The sequence below is a fragment of the Taurulus bubalis genome, assembly GCF_910589615.1.
Source record: "Taurulus bubalis genome assembly, chromosome: 11".
NCBI lineage: Eukaryota > Metazoa > Chordata > Actinopteri > Perciformes > Cottidae > Taurulus > Taurulus bubalis.
In genome coordinates this window covers 20,293,252-20,320,664 of record NC_136599.1, presented here as the reverse complement: position 1 = coordinate 20,320,664, position 27,413 = coordinate 20,293,252, and the positions used below count along the sequence as shown (strand labels likewise).

At 43.3% G+C, this 27,413-nt stretch overlaps 1 protein-coding gene across 1 annotated transcript in view; it reads right to left on the bottom strand.

Annotated features, from left to right (window-relative positions):
• mtcl2 (microtubule crosslinking factor 2) overlaps nt 1-27,413 on the bottom strand; it is a gene marked incomplete at its 5' end in the record, with an annotated part of 77,558 nt that overhangs the window by 18,958 nt on the left and 31,187 nt on the right. Inside the window, 3 exons of the mRNA XM_079225856.1 lie at nt 27-180; nt 941-1,108; nt 4,881-4,943. Coding sequence (XP_079081982.1) covers nt 27-180; nt 941-1,108; nt 4,881-4,943 — 385 coding nt within the window. The remainder of the gene's footprint in view (nt 1-26; nt 181-940; nt 1,109-4,880; nt 4,944-27,413) is intronic.

Sequence of the window (27,413 nt, the reverse complement as noted above, 5' to 3'; positions counted from 1 at the left end):
AAAATAGAGATGCATTTCAAAACTACCTTGTGGCCCCTTCATGTCGTCCATCTCAGCTCGGAGCCCCCTGTTCTCCACCTCCAGCTCAACGATGCGCCGACTCAGCAGGTTGGCCTCCTCCTCCACCAGCTTCAGGTGGACTCTGATCTCCGCCTCGCGCGTGTGGGGGGAGTCAGCCACCTGGGTGGGGTCAAAAAAAACGGACATTAGGGAGAGGGGAATCATTTTCTTAATCCACTCCCGCACTTCGCATTAATTATTGATGGGTGTTTATGAGTTTCTACCATGATTAGAAAGGAAAAACTGTCTTAGAAATATCATCATCAATAGTTATAAAATGTTCAGTCCTGGATATTCAAATCCGCATCATTACACATGGGAGTGGAAAGTCAATATTGTAACAACTGATACAGTATATGATGATATATGTGTTTGTTGTTTTCAGCCTCAGTCACTGAAACGGCTCTAAAGTGAGTTGGATTTAATGAGCTTTGAGGGGAGTTTTGGCTGTTTCTAAAACAATACAAACGCAGCGCTGTAGAGTTTTCCCAGGCGTTTTTTGGCATTTGGGTTTATAGGGAAACAAAGTGGGAAGGCACTTTATAAACTACGACCATCATAATAGCTCTCAGGCAAACATCAAGATATACAAAGTTAAACGGTAAAAAGATGGAAAGTCAGGGTTTTTCTATTTTCCTTAAGGTGTTACAACACTTCTGTGGGCTGTATCCCTATCATCTAAATATGAAATCCTCCTCCATTGTGTGGGAATCTTTGATTCTCAATACTTCATGGCCGTGCTCACTAACCACTACACTGTCTCCTCTAATCTTCTCATTTTATCACTGTCCGAGGATGACGAAGTGCAACGTGAGAAACGTTTGTGCTCCTGTGTGAATCGGCTGGAAAGCAGCGTCTGCCCTCCTCGTCCTGCACTCACCTCCTCCACGGTGAGCGAGGCGTTGACGTCCCCGTACAGCGACCTGAACTTGGACAGCTCCTCCTTCATGGCCTCGCTGTCCTTTACCAGTTTGGTCAGCTTCTTGCACATCAGGGCTGACTCCTCTTTGGCAAAGTGGAGCTGACACTTCAGGTCCGAGCTGTCCTCCTGCGGTGACGGGACAGAGAGAGCAGAGACAACTGCTGTGTCACAGAGAGGCGGACGTGTACACATGTTGTCATGCCATCATGCAGTGTACATGTATCTGTTTTAAGGTTATTCCTCTAATAAACAAGCCAAACGTTTGTAGGTTGAGAAAAAGCTTGAAAAATGAATCTTCTCTGTTTTTTGTTTTACTTTATTTTGGTCAGAAGATGCCATGGACAGTTAACTCATGAACTGGAAAGAAATCAACAGATTTAAAGTAATTTGGTGACGACCTATCCTGAACTGTTTGAGTTCAGGGAGAATGTTTTATTAAAAAGTATTATGGATATCATATAAACCAATTCAGTTGTGTCAAATGAAAGAACATTTATGATTTAACAATATTCCATAAAGACCAAAACTCATAAAGGACAAAACATGATGAAACTGAGAGACATCGGGACCGAGACAAAGATAACAGACAAGATAAAGACACACACACACACACACACACACACACACACACACACACACACACACACACTGGGTGAGAGGTTCAGTAGAAGCTGACATGGATGGAAACACACAGAAAGTAAAAGCTGCGGTTTGGAGTGAAGTACATGATGATTTTGTTACTGAATTGTGTCCTAATGTTGTTTTTATTAACCGTGGGGATGTTTGGGCATCGTCTCTCTCCGTTATAATATGCAGCAGACTGTGTGTCAATTGAACAGGAACCACAATTCGGTACAGTACTGCAACTCAAATGGGACAATTTGGATGCTCATTCTATTTAAAGTTTGCCTTGAACTTGGAAAATAATGACAAAGAGCTATTTTACTAGCTTGCGGCTTTTAGCTACCAAATGGTGAGGCCTGTGTTTGTTCCTCGTGAGGCTTTTATGAAGAAAAAAACACAACACAAAGGAAACAGAGAAAACACTCATTAGTGGTTTGTCTCGGAGAACGTCACACAGCATATGAAATGAATGTTTACCGCATCTAAAGTTTACTGGCATTACACCAAATAAGGCTGAAGCTGAAACAAAAGCCTTGACCAAATCAAAATTGAGCATTGGTGTGTTTTACTGCGTATGAATTATTAACCTTTGAGTTTGTAAAATAAAGAAGGTGTTATTTACTTTTTTCAAAAGTGGCTTTAATGACTGATCAATCATCATGTCAGTGAACCGTGAAGAACCGTTTTGGGTTTTACGGCAAATGTCCTGTACGGGTCGGTCTCAATGCTTTCAACTCAATGCTTTTTGGTCCCCACCAACTCCCGTAGGAGTTGGTGGGGACCAAAACAGAGCTAAAAGAGAGTGGATGTTGGACTCACATTCATCAGGTGGCGTGACATCAGCTAATTGCTATTGTGTCTGCAAACCAACTCCAGAAGGGCCGTGTTTCTGTGGGTTGATTCAGTTTTAAACATTCCCCTTTTTGTCGGCGGCGTGTGAAGCTCACAACGTAAACGTACTGTATATTGATGTGTGTGTCTCTCCTCACTACCGGCTGACCGAGGTGACCCTGTGCACCTCATTCCTCAGGAGCAGCTCTGTGGCTCTATTTGTTTTACGGCCTGTGGAGCCTTTCCAACCACCGTAAGCGAGGCGAGCGGCAGCCGGTCGACCATTTATGGTATGAGGCTTGGAGGGGAAGCGTTAGCAGACTGAGGGTAGATGTCAGTGAGAGAATTACCTTCACCGCAAACACCTTCTGTGGTGATATGTTAGCCCTGTGGGTTTTTAATCTGTGTCTCTGTATACTCTGTTGCGCTGTTAAACCTGATCTCGCACACTTCCAGCTGCCAGAGTGCCTTTTTATTTCACGGAGGGAAAAACACTCTTTCAGCTGTGTTTGAATTATCTTAGTGATTTGGAAAAATAAAAGGGCGGGGGAGGGAGAGACCTCGGAAAGGGAAGTGAAGGATTTTTTTTTTCTGTTAATGGAAGAGAAGTGACACAGAATGATGAGGAGGTAGATATTTAAAGTGTGGTGTCGGGGGCCTGATCTTTAATCCAAGCATAAACAAAAACTGGGTATGCAAGGATTACAGTAAGTACAAACACCTGCAGGACAAGATGGAGGGAGGAAAAAGAGAGGAAGACGTGATGTGGAGATGAGGGGCAATCGAGGAAATGCTGACGCATCTGCTTCAAACTGCACACGGCTTGTTTGGACAGATAAGAGTGTGATCCCCGGAGGAAATAGGTCACAGACAACAGAGAGACACACAGACAGCTCAGTTATGAGCTGAGAGGCGGGAACACACTTAGAGGATCAAACGCCGTAGATTTCCAACATGGCGGCCGTGGTCGGTGGCCCCGGACAACCTCAACACGTCTATTCTGAACACAATTGGTGTTTGAAGAAGAAAAAAAAAGAATGACACAGCTGTCTAATGGAGGATTGCCACTAAAGGTGATCGCTGTAAGTCCTATAATTAGAGTGCCAGTCTCCAGAAGCAGCAGGTTTGCTGTAGTACCTGCATATCAATGATTTGAGTATAATGAGAGTCAAGGGCTGTATTTCTGATGGCTCTGGTGTAGCCAGCAGATCAGGCACCAAAACCTTCTTCTCTGCTTATTGTTTAGAGTCGGATTAGCAATTTGAGATGAAAGACGACGTGCGCGTCCGGATTGATTCATTCAGAGGCAGACAGTTTACAAGCGACTTCTAGAACAATAAAAACCTACATCCTCGGGTCGATACTCGGTGGGTCCTGAGATCTCATTTGGGACAATGTGTTCTCCACAAGGACTGTTCATTATGACTGACGACAAAAGGCAACCAGAACGCCTCCAATAACAAAAAAATCTTCTCCTGCCGCCGACGGATTCTACATCTGAAGAATCAGTTTGTAGAAATCAGATTGCCATAAAGAGTTTCGTTATGTGATATTTTTGTGATTTCTTTGGGGACCAGATAATACAAAACCTTTTTTTTTCTCCATGAAGAAATCCAATTTTGTTCACGGTTTTTCTTTTGTTTTTAAATGTAGCGAACATAACTGAAACGCTTCATCCTGTTAGAGTTCCTCTGTGCACAAAATGATTTTAGGAGTGTGATTCAAGAAGCACGTTTCCAAACGTCTCTGATTCTCACGTCTGGAAAAAGTGCTGCTCTGTTCGATACGCTCAGAGACGAGTGGGAGGGAGCAACGGTCACAGCTCCTGTCACCGGCAGGACATGCAATTACGTTTCTGCAGAGACGACGGCTGCCTCCAGCGATGCTGACACCAGGGAAACGTGTCGGCATCGATGCAACGCTGACGCCATCAAAATGTGATGATATTTATGTATTTATTGTTTTGACGTTTTTAGGACATCTGCTCTCCTGGATATGACTGACAGGAAATTGAAGAAACATCCCAAGCAGGACTGTTGTGTAATATTGGAGTATGTGACAAATCCTGTATATTTTATTCCTGTTAGGTATTTAATATAATAATGAGGAGGACAAACTAAACGATGCTTGTGGATAAACGGGTTACCTGCCTCATAAAGCAATATATTTGAAATCAAAAAATATCTAAACAAGCTTTTCGTGATTGCGTTACATGTCCTTTTTGAAAGCGCAAGTGTGTGAGTGTGTGCGTGTGTGAGTGTGTGTGTGTGTGTGTGTTTGTGTGTGTGAGTGTGTGTTAGATACAGGTCACTCTCTCCAGGTTTAAGTGTCTTAAGTTTATCTGCTGAAACTGCACTTTGTGTCACTTATTGAGTTGTTGGACCATCTGGAGGAACATAGGTGTGTGTGTGTGTGTGTGTGTGTGTGTGTGTGTGTGTGTTACCTGTGGGCAGAGCTTCTTGTCAGGTTTGTTGTTGGGTCGTGCTCCTCTTTTCCTCTGGGAGTTCTGCAACATAGACACATACAGAGGGTTCTTAGTAAGAAGTGACACTTCGATAGGATGAAGAATGAAACACAGAGGGATCACCTGCAGGGGAATCACATGTGTGATCACAACATACACTCAAAGTTCCAACTCTTTTCAACTAATTATTTTCCAGGCTGCATTTTTAAACTCCCTCTAGTAGGCAGAACACCAATGATTTCACCTTTACATCATAGCAGAGCCCCTGTCAGCTGATGCAAAGACACGAGACAATAACACATTCAGGAGCCTATTCACAACTCCAAACCATCCCGTGTTCTCGGACGATTAAAGCAATTTTGTCATTTTTCAGGACGTGGAAGGCGACACTAAAGACTCTTTAAAGGGATCTTGACAGTCGTGTCCCCCCCCCCCCCCCCCCCCAGGTTACCAAGATGTGTCCTACAGGTGAACCTCGTGAAAGGTATAGTTTGACATATATCTTATGACACAGTTCCTCTCCCTCTCCTGCTGAGCCCCCGATGTCACTGCCACAGTGATGTTGATCATCACTGATGAAAAGAGTGTGGAATTACAGCCGTGGGGTGGAGGTACAGAGAGAAAAAAAAGAAGAAGGAGACATGAATTGGAAAAGAACGAAGGGGGGAAAAATAAAACCATAGATCTAAACCCTAATGACATGAACCAAAAACTGGGTTTCATTACTAAAAACAAACACACACACACACACACACACACACACACACACACACACACACACACACACACACACACACACACACACACACACACAATCCTCTGCTCATCCAAATGTCTGCTCAGAGCATTAGACTCTCATAAATCATCATGCTTCCTTCTCTTAAGACCCAGGACCAATCACACACACACACACACACACACACACACACACACACACACACACACACACACACACACACACACACACGCTGCAGTGCGAGACGCTAAGCTCATCTGGCTCAATCCGTTTCCATGGAAACAGGCTACTCTCTCTGCAACCAAGCACCGACAACAAAGAAAGGACTGGTGGGCAGAAAAAGGTGAGAAAGGAGGACAAATAATCACACTGTTGTCTTTTTTTCATTCATTTGGACTTCCCCCAACATTTGAATTAAATGTTATTTTTATGTTGCAAGTGATGGACCCTGGAAGTGAACCCTGGACATGAGGAATCTCCTCAGGTCCAGGTGGAGCTGCAGGTGCAGCATCAGCATGAGCGGGATTTGCTTATTTGTCTGATGTTTGTTTCCACAAGTCTGTCAGTCTCCCTCCCTCACCTTTCCTACTTTAGCGTCAGTTTATCGGGATGCAAACAGTCTACGAAAACTCAATGATCAATGAGCCCGATAATGGAACCCCTGAGTCTGGCTGGATGTTGAACAGATGTCGGGACTACAGGATCACACTTTAGCTGAGCAGTGTTCAGTTGTGGTGCCGGGGGGGGAGGGGGTCCATGGGAAATTAATTTGTGCTAATTTGTGCATGAGCGATTTAGCAAGAGGAAACCATTAGCAATTGCGAAACAAAATCCTAGAGCGTATTTTAAATAGTCACTATTGGGTGATTGATGGTATGAATAGAAGAGACATTCTCACATCACTAATTAGGGTGGAGGCAGCAGTGCGGTGCGATTTCAAATGTGCAATGGAGCCTTCATACCTGTGTATAATGTCATTTTGGCAGTGGCGGGCCGTCAGGGCCTGCTAAGCCTTCTCTGCTGGCCTAAACAGAATAATTTAAATTACATTTTAATATACAAAATAATTATAATACATGCAGTGTATTTGTGAAAAAAATAAAAAAAATATATATATATATATATATATGATATATATATGTATATTATTTTTTGTTATAGTTAAAAGTTATAGCTATTTTTTATATATATATATATATATATATTTTTTTTTATTTTTTTTATTTTTTTCACAAATACACTGCATGTATTATAATTATTTTTCCCTATTATTTTCTCATTGCACAGCTCCTGTGGTCCTCTGTTGCTGGGTCTGCTCAACCAATCACATTTCACCTCTGTTTCTCTGTTAAACAGCTGATTCGAGACTCACTGAAAACGCAGGTAGAAAATCCACGTCCCACCACTGCATTTTGGTAACATTGAAATAATTGAAGGGATCATACAGATAAATAAAACAAAAACGTTAACACAACTGCCATCCCAGTCCATTCTAACACGCAGAGGTGTTACTAATGACACTAACGATGCAATAATGACACCAGACAGTCAGCTGTGTGAGCCTCCGCTGACCCGCTCCGACTGTGACATCACAGGGCGCAGCGTGCAACATCAAATAGCTGCAAAACACGGTCAATGAGGCACCTGAAGAGCAAGACGACAACAACAAAAAAGACACGCTGAGTCAGTTTGTCGGAACTGATCACCATCAGCCTGAAATGTGTCCAAATCGCCTTCTTTTGTACCGGCTGCATCAGCAAGCAAACGTCAGCCATAAGTCGACATTTGAAGGCACACCTAATACTCACAGTGGTTATAAATGTTCAATATGCATTATGTAAAAGCACACACACACACACACACACACACACACACACACACACACACACACACACACACACACACACACACACACACACACACACACACACACACACACACACAGGGCCTGGTTATCATGTTTCTGAGCCCACAGGTCTACAGTTACACTGCAGATAAGATAGCGGGTTGACTTCCATGTTATCTGATATTTAACAGCTTCTGGCTGTGTCCTCGGCTCCTCTTGCGGCAGCAAAGGGTTTTTGTCAGGTAACATTTCGCTATATTTCCCAGTCGTCACATTGTTGGTTCTATGAAAGGGAAAAGCAGCAATAAAACGATGACAAAGGCAGATGAAGTTCCAAAGACATAAATGCACCCAAAGCCCTCCTTTGCCTGGTGGATGGAGGGACAGCGCTCCGGACGGAGAGGGAAACATGGACGGACAGATAACAATAGCGATGGCAGAGCGGGAAAAAAAATGGGGGAGAGTGAAAGAGAGGGATGTTGTCATTCCTCCATCATGGATGAGGAGGCAGAGCAGTGTGAACTCTCGCTTCCTTTCCAATCCAATCTGATCTGCAGCTCAACCGTCCGTGACACAGTGGGGATAGCGAGGCAGGGCGGGATCAAACGCATCGAGAGATCTGAGAGTCCGGATGATGGAGACGGGAGAATGCAAGAAACAGGATGAACTAATGTTGAACCTCTGGATGTGGAAACGATGTGAGCTCTGAGAGGTCGTGAGACTGCGAAAGCAGAGCAAACGAGGACGAAATACACTGAAGATGGAATAAAGACAGGAAAGTAAACTAAATGTTCTGAAAAAATGACAAGATGCAAAAGAATATTTAGCGGTAGGAGCTGAAAATAGACACGGAGGAATGAAAGCAGCGTGAGACAACACACACACACACACACACACACACACACACACACACACAAAAAGATTAAAAAGTGCTTGAGATGTAGCCGTCAGTGTGTGGATGTGACTTCCGAACAGAGATGGTTTCAGCAGCGTCGCCAGGTTCAGGCCCATCAGGCAGGTTACCCGACAATAGAAGAGATTGCTCCCTGGGAACGGGAGGGAGGAAGCAGCACGGACATCAGATTTGCTCTTGGCGTGCAAGGACTCAACCTGAAGCGAGGAGGGATATGAAATCTCGAGAGCCGAGCAGCGGAGAGGAGAAGCAATTTAAGTGCATGGACTGTGTATTATTTTCTGTTTTCACCGCCTTGGGAAGCTCTCTGTGCGACGCCTGCTCTAGAGAGGTGCTGTATAAATACACTTTGCTCACCTGATTATTACGAGTTTTAAGCCGACTTTTCTACTCGGTAAAGAATAGTTTGCACACATGGGGCTGGAGCTGAAAGGTGACTAGCTTAGCATAAAGACAGGAAGCAGAGGTACACAGCTCTCTCTCTCTCCATAGTTCAAACATACGCCGAACAACCCCTCTAACTAATTAATTCTTTGTATCTTATTCTTTCAATCTGTATAAAAAACTGAAATAGTCAAATGACTGTGTTTTTCCCCAGAGAGTTACATGCTGAAACTCTCTTTTTCTTCCAAAGGGTATATTTGTAAGAGTAACCTCCCATATTGGCTGGTTGCTTTTAAGGCCTATAGCACTGTGTTTCGTAACACACAGACAGTACTGGAAACATACCGAGGTGGTATTTTTCACGTGCAATTTTAAAACCATTTCCTGGTCTCACAGCTTCTGGTAGGCAAAACAGCTGTGACCCCAGCATGTATTTCCAGTGGTTGTTTACGACGAGGCCATGTTGTCTTGTTCATGGACAAACCACGTTATGAGCCGCAGGTTTACAGCACAATGAGAGACCTATATTTTTATGAGCAAAACAGTTACCAGTTATGTCCTATTCCCACAGCTCGGCTGGCGGGACACAAAAGAACTCAACACACTGCAAAGTCAAACTTTAAAGTCACAAGGTTGTATTAGATTTCTATATTTAAAAAAAAGAAGCAGAAATGAAATCTGATTGCCGGAGAACGGAACGGAGAGAAAGGGTGTGTTTGTGTGCGTGCAGATATAAAGAGAGTGCAGGTTTGTAAAGGAGGAAAGTGATTTATTTGAAGTGCGGGCAAGGCGCCAGTCTCAGACTGAAGGAACACCACACTCATGTCTCTACATCATCACCGACACACACACACACTGGAACAAAGGGTCTACACAACGCAGCACACAATGAGTTGCATAACCAGGTATTGTGTGTGTGATAACGATGGATGTAAGTGATATTTTCTGCAACAAAATCCTGCTATAAAAAAGACATCCAAGAATGTTAATGTAACAACGCAAATCGGATGCTTGCAACAAATTCCAACATCCTACTTATTCTTAGTCACACTTGATAACAGCTTCTAGAGTATTCCGAGGATGCGAATGCAGCGTTCGCTTGTCTGCAGCAGAGGAAAGCAGCTCAACGGAGCCGAGCAGATAAGACGAGAGCAACAGCAGCGTTTCCCTAAATCCCCAGACTGCTCGGCTCATTACGACACGCTCTGCAGTGTCTCACACGCGTTCACACACTTCTGGGTGAAAACCTTATGACCACCCTGCTGGTACTGCATAGGGATGGATGATGGGAACAGGCCGTTACTGCGGGCGCCTGGAGCAGAAAGCCTCTTTGTCTGCTGAGATGTTGTCGATGAGCCGGAATTGAGGATGAGAAATGAAACGGATCGGACTCTTTGGCTTCCAGTTGTTCATAAAGTACACCGGCTTGCTTTGGTTTATTTACTACAAATCAAGCTTTACATGGCCTGAAACAATAGTTGCTGGTGCTAGTTCTTTGCCGTTTCCGTTCATTTCAATTGAACGATGTCTATTGGCACAAGTTTGTGAAATCCATCAAGCCTGCAGTAACATCATCATTATGAGTAATGCAGAAGAGACACTATTGTAATACTGATGGACGATTATGGATTACATAATGCCAGCAAGAGTCTGCAAACTGATTTGTATATGAGAAGTACAGACATGAATCTGTAACACAACCACTGCCTGAAACAGAGAAGTAAAATATGTAAAACATTTAACATTATGTGAAAATGATCCACTAACTTTAGAGGTACATCATTTTTTCCAGGATTTGAGGCAAACACGTCTCCTGGTGAAGTACCGTTTGTTTACTTTGTTGTTCACTAAAATGTGCAACAGGAGCAGAAGAAATGAAGAGTCATGAAGTCCTCAGACTGACTCTGTATTATGAGCTACAGAGTAATATCAATTTAAAGTTATCTGACATTAGCAACAATAAGCTACTGGCCAAACCAGACCAAGGAAGTCTGTAGCTGCAAAGGCCTGTTTTATTGTGAATTCATTTAACTTGTACTTGCAGGAGCAGGGTTGTGTTCATTCCTCATCGAATGATACATGATGTCATTCTAACATATTTTACTGGACTACAATCTGTTATGGTGTCAAATGAGCTTGTAAAGGCACAGTACAGGACCAGGCTGAGTGAGGCAAACGTGTCTCCTAGTGTTTCACCCTGTCAGGTGATTTGCACACACTCACAGAAACGATAAAACAAGATGGAGAAAAAAGAAAGAAAGAAAGACAAATATACGAGCTTTCCAAACCAAATGGAGACCAACAAAAGCTGTCCATTAAAAGTGAAAAATAGGATAACCTTCATTTCTCTGCATGATCTCACACCTCTGCCTTTGTAAAATCCTGAAAGGAAAAATCTGGAACACTGAAGCATTTTATTTCTTGAATTTAGCATTTAGATGACTGTAAAACAAAGGCCTCTTTCTCTCCTTAACACCTCTCAGCATGTTCACATGCATGTGTCCACATTACTGCAGGGAAGGTTGTGAGGACGGGAGAAAGACATGGAAATGATTTTTTTTCTTCTTCAATTTAACAGCTCAAGAAATAGTGCTGCACAATTAATCAAAATGTTTTATTGAAATCGCAATATGGCCTATACTCACAGGAAGCGCAATATTTGTTGAGGTCGAAATGAGTGTAGAAGAACTATCTTAAACTAAATCATCTTTGGAACAGAGCGCGACACAAATCCCACCAAAATAAGGAGGAGCAGATATGCTGATGGAAAAATAATTCATCTCATGGTTTCTCTCCGGCGAGGAGAGGTCATGACCCCGGCAGGCTGAGACAGTCAGAACGATACAAATGCAGTGTTTTTGTCCTCCTCTGTTTTACAGCCCGGGCCTCTGAGCAATGACGACCGCTCAACATGACTCACGAGGAAAACCCATCGAGTCGGCATCGATTAAGTTCAGATCAATACGGTCTTGTATCCAATTAAAGTGTTTCCAGCGCCATTGTATATTAGTGCTTTGGGGCATTTTTTTTAGCTTTTTTCTTTTCTTTTCAGTTTTGATTCTAATGCTGCGTAATGATACAATACTGCTCAATGTTACTTTACAGGACTAGATGAGTTGTGAATTGAGGCCTTTTGGCTGTCGACAAAGTAATGGATATATTGTTGAAAATGAGAGTAAGAAAACAATTAGTCACCTAAATCGCCAAATTAATTAGAGAACTTTGTTAACCAAGAAATTATAAATTACACAATCCTTCAACTGAAATAAAAAAAAAAACCTCATATAAATACAAGTACAAATTCATTTAATTGATGCGACAAAAAAAAAAATCCTACTCATACTACCTTCTCTTGCGGCGGCTTCACCACCACCGAGTGCACACACTTTTTCTTCAGCCCTCCTGAGAAGGCTTTTCCTGTCAAACACTGGTGTTAATCAATCTGCCGCAAGCCTAATGAAAATGCTACGCCGCCTGATGCAAATGATCCGACCCGGCTGTGAATCAGCCTGCTAGGTCACCAGAAGCTGCACCGATGCACACAGACATCAGACAGACAGCTACTATCCAGCTGTACGCGTCAGTATCGGCCTTCTTCTTCATTTGTATGTCATTTAAAATACGATTGTTTCAAAGCACACATGCGTTTGTGTCGACACCGACGGCGAGAGAGAGAGTGAGAACGGTCAATCAGCATCACATTGCATTGCATTAGAGAGACTGATGGGGACGGGGGCATGCCGCTCTGAATCAGCAGACACACGCGTTCAAGTGCATCAGCAGCTTGTCCCGCTTTCACTTTGTCTGTCTCCACCTCCCTCCCTCCCATCTCCATTCTCCCTCTCATTCTGTCTCTTAGCTGTATTTGAGTCAGATAAAAACGGTCTCCTTCTCCTCCTCCTCTGTTTACTTTGGCTCGTCGCACACAAACACACTCGGAAATGTGCAAACAAAGCATCAAGGGAGGGAAGGATGGAAAAAAGATGTGAGGAGGAAGAGAGGAGGAGGAAGAGAGGAGGAGGAAAGGAGGGAGGAAGGGCAGTTCTTTGTTACCAGAACCGCTGCTCACTTCCAGCTGCTTCCATTACAGAGAAGTGTGTGTGTGTGTGTGTGTGTGTGTCTCCAGACACTCTGCTTATTAAGGCAGTGTGTTAGTAGGTGACCTTGCGCAAATGAACACCCCTTAATGTACAACCTGAATGCTTTATATTGATCTGAATTATTCATGTGTGGGTTGTCTATATACTGTATGTGTGTTTTGTCTACATATGTGTGTTTTGTCTGTACAGGTGTTTAGCTGTGTGCATTTTTGTTGTTTGTGCAAGTAAGAAATGTGCAAGTAAGAAATATATATATATATATATATATACATACATACAGTACATACACAGAGCTGCGTGTGCAAGGACATAGCGAGAGGTTGTGTGTGTGTGTGTGTGTGTGTGTGTGTGTGTGTGTGTGTGTGACAGTCAAGCCTCAACCTAAAACGCTCCTCTCGCCTCATCCCCCATCCATCCTCAGGGTCCAATTGCCCTAAACCTTCATTAAAGGGCTATTGTCTCATACAAACCAGCTCAATTATGTTTGTTTTGTAGGATTCTACAATGAATGATATCTTTATTTAGTTCACTCAACTGATTTATTGTATGCCCACTGCAGGCCACAGCCAGACGTGTCTCCTTTTGATCACGTGTCTGGACAACAAATGTAAGAGAAAGACAATAATTTATGTATTATCCAAATTGTTGTGGATACATTTTGTGTAGACCTGACAGATTGTTCCAGCTCGACAGTACAGCACATCTCAGATTTCCATTTCAGGAGTCAGGGTTTTTGCTTAAGTTCTGTTGGTGCCACTTCTCTCATGGTTTCAGAGCAGAAAACACCTGAATATGCATCCTGATTCCAACCAAAACACATGACATGGCTCTGATAGGCAGGATCAGTATATTGCTGAATAGATAGACACGTCAGTGTCAAAAAGGGAAATGAACTGAGAGGATAAGAAGGAGCTCAACGTCTGGAGAATTTCAATATTTGATTGTCTGACCTCCTCAGAGGATGCAGCATCCATTTACATCCCCGCCCCCCTTTGCCTCACAACAAAACGCCTCGACAACCATCGACTATGATACGTTGCCGTGGCGACGGCTTTTGCAGCCTGTCGCCACGCCGCCCCGTTGGCAGCACATTAATGAAAAGACAGAGAAAGAGGAGGAAGAGGAGAGGAAGGAAGGGAGGAGAAACAAATTGCAGGGAGGGGAGGATGAATGAGGAGAGGGTCCGACGTTTGCAGGATAGAAAGTGAGAGAAAATATGGAATGAGAAGAGAGAGGAGGAGGAGGAGGAGGAGGAGGAGGAGGAGAAGGAGGAGGAGGAGGAGGAGGAGGAGGAGGAGTAGGAGGAGGAGGAGATTAAGGGAGGAGGGTGGTTTGTAAATCAAAAACAAAGAAAGCCCGGACCCTGAAAACGCTCCCGACGTGAGGAAGCCATACCTCAAAGCACACATCATCGCTAATGAGTCCAGTGCTCTCCTCCTGTCCTCCTCTTCATTTGCTCTCGTTTAGGAGGTTTGTTAATGAGACCAGATAATTAAATCATTTGCACGCCGCCTGCATGTAGAATCAGGTAAACACAATTTACATGAAAGCATCAACAGCAAACAGCCAGAGCGTCTCTTGTGCCTGGGGATAAAAGCGGAGGCTTGATGATGCCGGACTGTAAGCGGCGGCGCTTCGGAAGTAGAGACTGCAACTAAATGCGTCTTTGCGTGCCTAGAAAATGTAGAGATTTAGTATAAACAACATTTCTCACTAAACTATAGTTCTGTAACAGCAGTAATGGCATGAATAATAACACAAAACGGGGAAAATCGTATTGCAAAAAAAAAAGCCACAATATCCCTCTGCGTATATTTGGAAGTATTGTAATGCAAAATAATGTGAACCTTTCATAAAAACATGATGCATTGTTTAATATCTCTGCAAAGTGTGGAAACATGAAAAAAGCTTTTCTCCACAATTTGATCATATTTGTAAATGTGAGCACAGAGGAAAGACTGCGAAGATGATTTATCGGTTCACATGTTTGAACCTTTCCAAGAAAGAAGAAACAAATGATGGAAATTATTGACACAAACGTCGATTTTACATTTAAAAAAGACTGAAAAAATGAATTGGCTGAACTAAAGTTACAAGCCTTTTGAAGGGCTTACTAAAGTGGATATGTTCATAAAGTACATTGTCATAAGTGTGATTACACTGTGCGATGGCGTTGCTCGCTTGTGACGGGTGTATTAGTGAGTGGCTGCTGCTTCGTAGGATGTTGAACGATGGCTCAGAATCCCTGTCACCCTTTCCACCACCCACCAAACCCATTGACCTAATGGATTCCCACTAAGCCGTGACTGCGCCGTCCCGAAGCTGTATCTAAACGTCACCTTCTCGTGAGTCCACGGAGCCACGCCCGATGATTTATAACCTTGCCATCGATCTCAACGCGAGACTAATGGCACCGCCGACCCTTCTGGCTTCCAACAGCCGAGATCTGTCACCTGTTATTGGCTCCTCGCAAAGGATTCAAAGGATTAAAGCTGCACTCATTGAGTTGGGCGTGTGCCTCTGGTGTGTCTGCCTTGCATCCACTTTTAATTCCTTCCTCCTGCACAGAAACAGTAGCTAGCGGTCAGTACCCATGCTGCAGAGGAGGACTGATAACCGTCAACGTTTCACAGTGAACAATGTGGACATATATTGTGCTTCTGTCCTAGAATGAAATTATTATTGTCTCGTTTCAGATTGCACTTTTACGAAGATGTAGTTCCCCTTTTTCTAGACAAACTGAGAAAAGAAAAGAAAAGAGAACATCAAAGAGAAAGTCAGAAATGTGACCAGGTGCACGCTTAGCTCCACTGCATGACTGAACTCCCAACATTCAAACCAAAACTGGCTATTGTTCAAGGCCAGTTATGGGTGAAATGCTGGAATTATTTAGCGGTAATATTACAACAGTAGGTCCGTTTCATTATCCTGCCACTGGTCTATTTAGCAATGCGTCACGAATTGCGGTGACTGTTTTATGTTGCAATTAAATGTATACCTGCCAATTCCGATCATTTCTGTGTGTTTAAATCTGCTGTGAATAGCATTTAGTTTTTGCTCACCACAATGTGTTTACTTGCCATCTTGCCTGGTTGAGCAAAGGGTCACAAAACGTCATCTTTTTTTTCTCGCGCTTGCAGGCACCTGAGCTGCCGGCAACTGTTAGCGCAGTGTCACAGAGAGAAACCATATGTGAACGAGGACTCGGAGACGGGCCGACACCAGCTTCCTCACCAACACGGAGAGTCTCCATCTGGTGTGTGTGTGTGTGTTGTGTGACAGCAGGGTGTTGCGGCGACGCCACAACACAGCACCCTGATACATCCTATTAATAGAGGGCATCGTGCAGCAAAACCTCGCGGCTCGCTTTATCTCCCTGGGATTATGTTTTAGACAGGAAGCGGCTGCTAATGAGGCGAAGCCTGAAAGGAACCTTGAAGTTCGTATTTGCCAAGATGACTGAGAAGGAAGTCAAGTTGAGATTTTTTTCAGAGGTTTGTTCAGAAAAAAGTAAGCTATAACTCTATTTCGGTAGAATAAATGGGTTTATTATGTTTACGTAAGCTTTGCAGATAAAAGGTAGAGATGACACAACATGATACCTTTTACTCCCGAAGCAAAGCTGCTCTGCCAAAGCCTGCACTCAGAAGCTCATCCATATGAACACACACACACACACACACACACACACACACACACACACGTCCATATGACCCCCATATGGCCTGTGTGTTTCTCAATAAATGTGGTTTGCACCCTTAACTAGTCTAGATATCTTGACATGTGGGGTTTCACACCTGACACACACACACACACACACACGCACACACACACACACGTGTCAGTAGTGATAGTTGTAGCATTTCTGAGTGAACCGTATGTGTGTGAGAGTGTGAAGTGGAGCGTGTATGACAGGTTGACTGGGTTGTCCAGCATTTTGCAACGTGAACTGCATCAATTAATAATAGTATTTATTTACTGCAAATATTACGCTACTATAACACTGTAATGTATTTCTCATATTAATGAACAGGTTAAGTGTCAGTACAGAATGTAAAGTCATCTGAGGCAAATGTGTGATTTTGAGCTCGACAAATACATTTAATTGAATTAAATACTGAATGTATGTGCGCTTTATGTGTGAGAGCATAGCGTGGCATTCATTCAAGTACAATGATGATAATCTATGAAGGCCAGTCAAAGTAATCTATTGTGTAGACAAGAGGATCGATACTTTCATGTCTGGACACTAATTATAAAGTTAGAGCTAGCAGGCAACTGCCTTAGCATACGGACTGAAAACAACCCTGGCCTTATCTAAACGTAGAAAAAAACAGTTTAAAACTTCTAAAGCTCATTATCTCTGGAATAAAAAATATCTTTTCAAGGATCAGGTAGAGGCAGTGAGAGGATAATGGAGGAAAATAATATGTTTTTCTTCCTTCGTAAAGACAAAAAATGAAATAACGCAATAACGGGAAATGATGGTCTTCATTAGGAGAAACATTGCTGTGACCAACACAAGTGGAGTGAGATAGAGGCGACCAATCACCTTCTGCTACATTAGTTGCAGCAGTAAAAAGATTGGCGGGTGATTTAGTGGCGTTGAAAACTGCTGAGGTTTAAACCTTTAACACCTTTCAGTGTGTTTTCACTGCCACAATTGCTAGTGGAGAAAAAAATAATACTTTCGCTCCAGTGTGACGAGCATTAACTCACATGCTGTCATTCCAGCGGAGACACATCCTCCCCAAAGTGTCAGAGATCTCCCATGTTGGAGGCAGACACTAAACACACCATTCCTCCTCCATCCGTTTCTAATCCTTTCGTCGAAGCTGCTGCAACCCGGGTTATCAGCCCCTCTGACAGGAAATCAAACAGGATATAACACACTGATTGGACCCTTTACCTCGCTCTCTGGGGAGAAGGAGATTTGACCTCGTCTTGTCCCCAACAATAAGTCGTCTTGTGGGAAAATAAACCCTGCTCCTCTGGGTCCAAGCACTCTGAACACGGACAGGACTTTGTAAAGGGAATTCATGTTTTCTCCTTTTTCCATTATGCTTGAGATATATATTCATAGTGTGTTTCACTTACCGTTGCATAAATTCATTAGCGTTCTTTATCACAAACGTTTTACTTCTTGCAAATATTTTACTTCTTTCTTTCCACAGACAGTGAATTAGTGACGATGTTTGATACTCACACCACCAACAGGGTGTACAGTGAGGTAAACTAATACTCTCCACAGGGCACCGTTTGCCCTGATCTGACCGAGCTACAAGCCGCCGTGTCCCTGATTATTGTGGCACAAAACACAACCAATCACAAATGAACACAGGCATCGAGTAAGGGGATGAGCTTAATGTGTTTTTAACAGGCCGGCTTATCGACCCGTTGCCTGGCTGAACTTATTAGGAGGGAGCGGCAGAGAACAGGCAGCGTCCCCGATCACTGATAAACTACGATAATGAACGAGAGATCATTGTGTGACGCGGTTGTGGTTGTGTTGTGTGCAACGTTACGTTGTGCACCGCGCAATTCTGCAATGGGGTATAAACGTTTGGAGCAGCACAGATCTCATAGCGGAGCGGGAGACATGAAAAAGAGGTCTGAAATACTGAGAGACAGTAGGTTCTTCATTATTACGACATGTTACTTACATTAAATTATTTCTCTATAACATCTAATGTTTGTGTCCAAATATGTCTGAGTAAAGCGACAGGAGTGAACGACAACAGGAAGTAAACCAAAACAAGGAGCTGAAAGACGCCAAAATAAGCTGACTGGTCTCTTTTGGGTTCTGGCAACGGCTTTCACTTTAAACACACCAAAGTCATTGGATACGTTCTTACTTATATTGCTTAAATAATAAATTGAAAACTGAAGCTCGCCAGCTACACCCGGAGCATGCGGGCACCCTGGTTCCACATCTGTAAATCGACAGAATAGTGAGGGGGCATACATCGTGTGAAGCCTAAATAATGTAGTGAAACAAAATGGCATTTCAACCAGCGAGACGAGTGCAACCTGCACACGAATGCAATGATTTATTTTGTGAAAGAACTTTGGAGAACAACTGTTTTCATTTAGGATCAAATTCTATTTAAGGAAGGGAGCTGATAGAAAATAGTTTCTTTACTGCCTTTGGGTATAAATAAACACACACACACACACACACACACACACACACACATACACTTCAATCTTGCAGCAGTGAGAGTCTTAACAGCTAGTTATAACAGTTATAGTTAGAGGGCAGTGTGTCTCTGTCTGTCTCGGTTGCAATAAATTACTTGGGTGAAGCCTTTAGCAGAGATTCAGGCCTGGGGAAGGAACACACACACACACACACACACACACACACACACACACACACACACACACACACACAGACCATTTCATTCTGCTCCACTGCTACTGGGACCAACTACGAGGTAGCCATTAATTTTCGACCTGCAGTTTGACAGAATAACACAAACCAGCTCTACTGAAGCCTCTGAGAGCGAGGAAGGGAATCCTGGGAGGGAGAGCTCCGAGCACCCAAAGACATCTCGGGGAGGGAAATCACCACCGTGGTCATAAATCCAGACTCCGGAGGGCTCGTCTGCAGTTAACAGCCGATTTAACAGGCAGCTATCACTCTGACATCCATTTCTGTTCAATAAACCCTTAATGGCTTTTAAAAATATATGAACGCATTTGAAAGGTGAATTTTGAGAAGTCAACGACAGAGTTTCCTCCCTGCTCTTATGATTCTTATGAGTCTTCTTGGCCCACATCATGGCAACGCAGCGCAGAGCACCTCTTCAGTCTGCCAGCAGGAGGTGGCTGTCCGAATGACATAACACCAAAGGACTTCAGTACCCAGAAGCCCAGTGATGTGGGGTCCGGATCAGACTTGAGTCTCAGGTTTGTTCGTCACTCCATCAAGAGTTTGACTGAAAGACGACTCGCTAAGGCTGCATTCAGGACAACTCGGATGTCGTCATTTCCGACTTCCAAACGTAAACAATAACTATGTCTGACTCTTGTTATTTACATTTATACATAATGTAAATAATGTATGTAAATAATTGTTGTGCAGAGAAGATAGTTTACAGTAACCGCAAGTTCACAGGTCAAAGTTACGAAACCAAGTGCATGCAAATCTACTTCATCCCAGCGAGTGAATCAATTGAAATTGAAATGGTTAAAATTACCTTTAATGTTAAAATGTAATTAGTAAGTTCCACTCTAGGGTGTAAGGAGATAGCACAGTTTTAGTTTTGAAAAGGGTGTTTATAAGGTTGCTTTTTTTTTTTTTTTTTTTTTCATTCTTTTTTTTTCATGGTGCTTTACCCATTTTTGTCATCCATTTATTTAACTACCATTAAAAATGTGTCAACATTTTGTGATAAGAATCGTATTATAACAAAATACCACAGAAACAGCGGTTAACTTTGTGAGGAACCTCCAACAGCGAGTGTTTAATAGTAGAGTTATCTTCTAATTATGATCACGTATGGGTGAAGTCCGGGATGTTTGTGCTAATTAGGAGAAAAAGCCTATTCAAGGAAACACACAGAGCCTGTGCTGGAAGTAGGACATCAGGATACTCATAATCAGTCTGAGGGAGAGAAAAAAGTGGGTGATTCATACATTTTTCAACTACATGTAGTCTGTTTCCACATGGTGACAGCGGCAGGGACACACAGCTGCCTCTTCAGACGGTGCTCTCGTACAAGAACCGCCTTTTGTGGGGATGTTGATGGTTGAACCTGGCGACGGCTCTTCGAGGGGCACAGAACGCTGTGTGAAAGCAGCCGAATGCAGGCGACCGTGAAGGGGAGGTGTGCTGTAGTTAATCAGGACAAACCTTCAGCAAAACAGTGCTTGACAACAGGACTCGTTCAGAGGGTGATTTGTGCGTCCAACGCCGCAATTTCACATCCTGGCAGACGACGCAGCTTTGAGGGGGAGCGGTATGGAGCATTATTTCCAGTGAGCAAAGGGAAGCCAATAAGCTTATGTTGTCCAAAGATCTCTGTGTGAAGTTTTATACTTATTCCAAAAAAGGGAGATTGTGTCGTCGTCCCCCAAAAGAAGATGAATCGTATAAATCTTTTAAATTATCATACTGTTTGTTCGATTTTTCTTTTATCTATTTCATTATATCGTGCAGGCTTACCAATGTACATTGCCAAAGAAACCGAACCACCAGCCGTTAACATGCATTAATTCCTCTGAACCGAAACCTTAACTTATGAATGATCCCAATCTCGTCCCCTGTTATTAGAACCAATACTCAGCTGAGAGCTCGAGTGTGGTCTCGTGGGAATGGCGCTCTCTGTAATGGTCCACCAGTGTCCTCTACCAGCAAGCCAAGAGTCATCCACTCCACTGAGCGTGTCCAACCCCTCCACCTCACACACCCCTCTCTCTTGCTTCTTACATTTTATCTCATATGTTTCGTTCCATCACTACACTTTTAGCTTTTTTTCTTTTCTCCTCCGACCCCAGGTTCGCCCATTCGTCCTTCCACACCACCTTCACCTCTCTCTCTCTTTATCACTGTTGCTCAAGCTCCCTCTGTCCCCACGTTTTTCCACTTATCCTTTAATCGCTCTCTTGAAATCCACTGATTCGACAGTCTCACTTTCTCCCCGCCTCGTTGTATTTTCTCTCTCCATATTCATTCCGCCTTGCCCAGTTTCTCATTTTGTTTCAATCCAGTTCAAATGAACTCAGTGAAAGCGTCGGCATTCCTAAACTGCCGTATTATAGCTCTCACTGGGAAGGCACTGAACATGCTGCTCGTAGCATCATTGTTGGGGCACTGTTATTAAACTGTCACAGGACAATGAGACCACTCATGGCCACTGCATCACATTGGTTGGTGTCGGTAGTGTGGGGTATCCGTTTTGACCAAAATTAAGTTCCCATCAGTTTGCGTTTCCCACCAAATCGAACCGAGGTGGCACGTTCCAAATTGAAAGTGTCCCACGAGAAGCGGTCTCAAGTTCGATAAAAGAGTGGCCTCGTCATTTAATAAAGAGTAACGTCCCAAGATCAACGCGGTGAGACACAATTTGTGCTTATCGACGCAGAGTCACATGTACACTGTACAACTTGACCTGCTGCTGCGTTTAATGAGCCCAAATGCAATTACATTACAGAATCTCCCCTCCTCTCCATTTGTTCACACAGGGAACCTTTGAAGGCACTTTTCTCTTTAGGCACTTGCACAATCAGTCCCACCGCCACCACCACGCCACATAATGATCCCCCTATTTCTATCTATTCCCACCAGCCGGTCAGCCACTGTGTGATTACATTAGAGCTTCTCTCTCGGTCCAGCTCCAGATACCCAGCGCTCCATTCGGCCCCATTTAACCGGCCGGTGATTGTTCCTGCACTGGATGACGAGTTCAGGCTTATGAAAAACTAATAAAAAAATCATTGCAATGATTATAATACTGAGAATGTTCAAAAAAAGGACAATTTGATCAAATCCTTTGGAGTTGTTTTTTTCTAAAGCACCATTGTGCCTATGATGTATGATTTAGGGGTAGAAAGTCAGGTCAATGCAAAATTAATTCTCTCAAGATCTGCATAACTGGATTTTTCCAGACCTTTCGACCATATCACAAGGTCTGCATTCGTGGAAGGAGTTCGCTCAGTGGGAAATGATCTCTTTCAATGTTTTGAAGCGTGGACAAGATGTCCTAAATCATAACTGCTACTGAGCAGACTATCTGGGGATGAAGACTGTGGGATTCGGTTTAAAACTGGAAAAGATACCTTAAGTTTGGATTTGGATTCTTTAAAAAAACTACTACTTTGATGAATGACGTCAATCGTCATTTACTACTTACTTAATCATTTACAAAACATTCTCATTTAATACTGTTAACCTGACGCTAAACACTACACACTAAACACTAATTTGATGTTGTAAATAATAACAAACCTCCATTTTCTTTCTGTGGAAGTCAGATGATTGACAGGCAGTGGAGTGCAATGTAATACAGCACTAATATAACAACACTTAAGATGAAACAGAAAAGAACTATGTGATGCCTCGTCTATGCCTTGACGGAATATCTGGGGTACTTTTCTAGTCTCTGGAGACCATTTGCAAAAACTTAAAGCCAACTATATTATTCTATAATCTGTTTGGAGAGAAATGACAATAAGATGAAAGAAAAATAATAAGTTCCCCGAGTGCTGCTGCACTTTCCAGCAGTATCTATATAAAACACAATTCAATTAAAAAGACACAACTGAAGGCCTAATTGCTTGGGTGCAATACCAATAGAATATATTTGGAGATGTGCTTTAATTGAGGCGGTGGAACTTTATATTTCTGCACATATAAACAATATAATAGTAAAAGTAGTCTAAAATCCGGCAAAAGTGCGATAAGATGTTGATTATCATTTCTCCAAAACAATTAAGAACCAGTATCTCAATTAATATTGTATTCAAAATCGTTTCTACCACAGTCAGTCTGAAGCCAAAGAAGAGGTTTAAGATGGTGATAAATATATCTTGATTAAATCAGTATTGATGCCAGATCGTGCTTTTCAAACCAAACCTGAGTGCTGCCTCACGCAGGCCGATAGGACAAAGCAGACAAAAACGTTCGTGCGGCTCCTCGTCCTGACCCGAACAGAAAAGACTGCCACAGCCATTCAGCATCTTTTATGTAACTTGGTCATCGGCGCAATCAAAAGGACCATAATCGGTTCATCATTCCCAGTTACATAACTCACTGGTTAGGAAACGGAGACGCAGATTCCATACACAGATGGGACTGAGAGATTTAAAGCAGACACACAGTAGATATGGGTATAGGTTATGGTGCATTCAGGTTCAACCGTTACATACGTCACATACGTCTGTATCTGGTGGACGATTACTTCTAATATTTACCAGATATATTATGATTGTAATAGTTACAAACCTTCATAATAAAGTATTTTCCAATCAATACAGGCAGCAACTACGGGCCGTTCTGGACAGTCTGTAAACTGGATTTACGCATCTACTTGTGTCAAAATACAGCCTTCATCAAAAGAAGATCATATTTTTTTTCTCCTGGTATAAAAATGGATCTAAAAGTAAACGTGACTTCATGACACAGAAACCCGTTCAAACATATAATTTGTCTAAATCAGCCTTTGAAGTTCGCTTCGATTGTTCTCCACTCCACTCCACTGACATTTACGTGGGTTTGACCGAGAACCAAGGTTGCATGTGCAATTACAGCTACTTCCGCACCGGCAGTAAAACAAAGACGCAATGAACAAGAGGGGGTGAACAATGTGAGATGTTCCCTGCTACTCTTGTTCATTAGAGAGTCCCCGCAAAAACCCGCTCAGACAGAGAAATACTGACAGTATACACGGATCTTACTACCTGTAACCCACTATTTCCCACCGACACAAACTGGTCCTGATGTCTGGTAGGAGGAGGACATGGGAGGAAGATGATGGGGAAAAGAAGAGGTGGCAAAAATGAATGGAAAGAAGAAATGAATAGAAAGTGGAAGGGGAAACTCTGAAATTTGAATTATGCAACACAGGCTTACGACTATGGAATACTGAATACTGAAATACTGAGAGCAGACATGTCGGGGAGATCCTCTCCATCGGCGTGTAACTCCTCCCCCTTTACAACGGGCCCGGGGCAACAGCTTAAGAGCGCCTTTATCGAGAAGTCGCTGCCGCCGGGAACATCAAAGAATTAAGTGCATTAGTAATAATAGAGCATCAAACTATTACGACATCCCCGTTGCATCACAGGCCAACGCACTTCTCCACGGTTCACCGTCTGCAGTGAATGAGCCACCGTCACGTGGATGTGGACGTGGATGTGGACGTGGAAGTGGACGTGGACGTGGATGTTCGTGTTCTGCTTCCGTTGTATCGGAAATCAGGTTTCAAAATCAGAGCAACAATTACGTTCTGTCTCAGTGAATGTCCTCATGCGCTCCAGGTCGTGAGAGAGCTGCTCTCTGGGAGAACTAAAGGCCTTTTATCTTGTAGCAGAAACCTGCTTTGATGAGGCAGCTAATTCATTACACTTGATGTGTGTTGCTGATAAGGATGAGTACAGCATTGAATCCCTTCAGGACACGTTTTACCCCTTCAGCACTTGTTCCTCATTAAAGAAAGGCTAAAATTCCAATGTTTCTAAGAATAAATTGCTGTAAAACAAAACAAACATTCATGTCTAATATAGCTTTAGAAGGTCTCAAATGGAATTAAAAAACCACTTACTTGTACACTTTTCCATTTATTTGAGGTATAGAAGAATACTCCAATCTAAAACAACAAAGTCTGCTTGTATTTGAACATCAATGAAGGCAATGTCCACTGCGTCTAGTCTGCTTATATTAGCACGCAAAATAATTGTATATTTAAATTAGACAGCAACAAATACACTACATACTTCATCCTTTCTCCTTGAAGGAGCTTCCTTATGATGATAACATCGAAACCCCCGTAACAAGCTATTAGGTGAGCCTTGGCTGTTGATTACTTTATTATCGTTCCATGTCCCCCGTGGTCAAGAATGAACCTCCATGGTCAGACAAATAAAGCGGCTCCTACGCGCTGTAAACCCGCTTGTTAAATGTGATGTCTTTGAAGAACTGAAACGCTAACAGAGGATGTGCAGCATCATGTGCATCATCGAGACCTCAAAACAGAAGTTATCAGATTGATTTCAGAGCACGCCCAGTCTCTGGTTTGCTCTCTCTCTCTCTGTCCCTCCTTACAGCTGCTGTGGGACATCACAGCAGCACGGTAGCCATAGCAACAAGCGACACACCGCCAATGCAGCCATGGTAACCGCGGTGCGGCCAGACGTGCATCAGCGGGAGGTGCCAGCTCCTCGTTTTCCACGTCTCCACTTCCACATCACAACACCCAGAACGGCAGCACGGTGATGATGTCACTTTGGGACCACGGCGGAAAGACGGGGCAGGGGGGAGGAGAGGAGGGAAGGAAAAGGAAACACAAGGACGGAGAGGGGGAGGAGAAAGGAGAGTGTGAGCACTTTGAGCCTCGACTGGATGTGTGTTTTCCTGACTTGCCCGTGCTTATCTCCTCGCCGTGGCTCCATGCAGCCAAGCGTTTCAGCGCCACGTCAATACACAGCAGAGCTCACATTCACCATCCATTAACAGCAAACCTCCACATCCATCATCCACCCTCGGCCCATAAACCTCCCGTCCACCGGCAATAAACACCAGCAAGGTCAGTCGAGCCGCCTCGTGGGGGAACGGCTCCATTCAGTTGAAACTTCTGACATTGTTTTCGGACTAATTAGATTCTTGTTTTGGTTATTTCCCGGAAACCGTCTGTCATTCAAGCGGTGCCGGTGGGACAGTGAAGTCTGGTTCCCTGGATTTGCTGCTGGAAAACATTAACCGTAATGCAGTGGAAAACTCCGGAAAACCCAGTAAGCTGAGTTACGATTACTCGGTTATTTTCTGTGTGACAGAGTGTTTTTAGCTTGAAGGAACGACCACAAACTAGATGTTATTCCTCATCCTCCACATGGTTTATTTGTAGGCAATGCATCCAAATCCCTGGCTGTGCTTCAACCTCACAGTTGAAGATAATGACCTCACTAAACATGTTGTTTATTTCTGCAGTGGAGAAGAACGAACCCTCAAACCTGTGATTTGTTTAGAATAGTTGCCTTCCAGCTATTATTATCTCCCAGCAATATGAAACTCTAGCTTATATTTCACATGTGTTAGTGTTTAGAGTTCCTCCAGTGAAAATGCTCTCAATTTGCTTTCAAGCTTTTTTTTAACCAGCAACAGGGACATTAGACCAGATAGTGAGGAAACACTGGGATTCTGCAAACTGCTTGGTACCTTACACCTGTTACGTGGTCATTACCTGGCTGCCGGTGCTGCCAGGTAATGGCCACATGCACATCCATCATCCTCACGGTGTCATATAAATCACTGCAATATCTGTCTCTTGTCTCATCTAATTGCACAGATCAGGTCAAATGCTGCGTTTTAATGAGGAAGTGAAAGGTCAGACCACCAAGAACACAACCTGGTTACTTTTCGACCTGAACGTGAAGAATTTCCGCACTGAAACTCAGTTTGACTTCAAGGCGTTGATTTTGAACCTCTAAACACGACACTTGTTGCATTTCAGCCAGACTTTACTCCACCACCAAAGACCAGACTGGGAGCTGCTGATGACGTTCAGGTTTTGTTCCCACAGCTTCGCACCAGAGGGGCTGAATGGAAAGTGTGGCATTTTCACTTAGCAAAGTGTGAAGCCATTAAATTCAAAGGCACTCTGTCCTTTTAAAAAATGCAAACGCTTGTATTGATTCGAGCTCTGCTGCCTTCGGCCTCCTCCATTCATCTGCTCGACGGTTAGAAACCAGCAGAGAAACCACAGACGGGCGAGAAGCCGCTGCGCATATTAACAATTATCCCGGCAGGTTTCATTCATGTGACGCCGGGACAATCTTTATGACTGTCACAGTGGAACGGGGTCAGTGTTTGTGC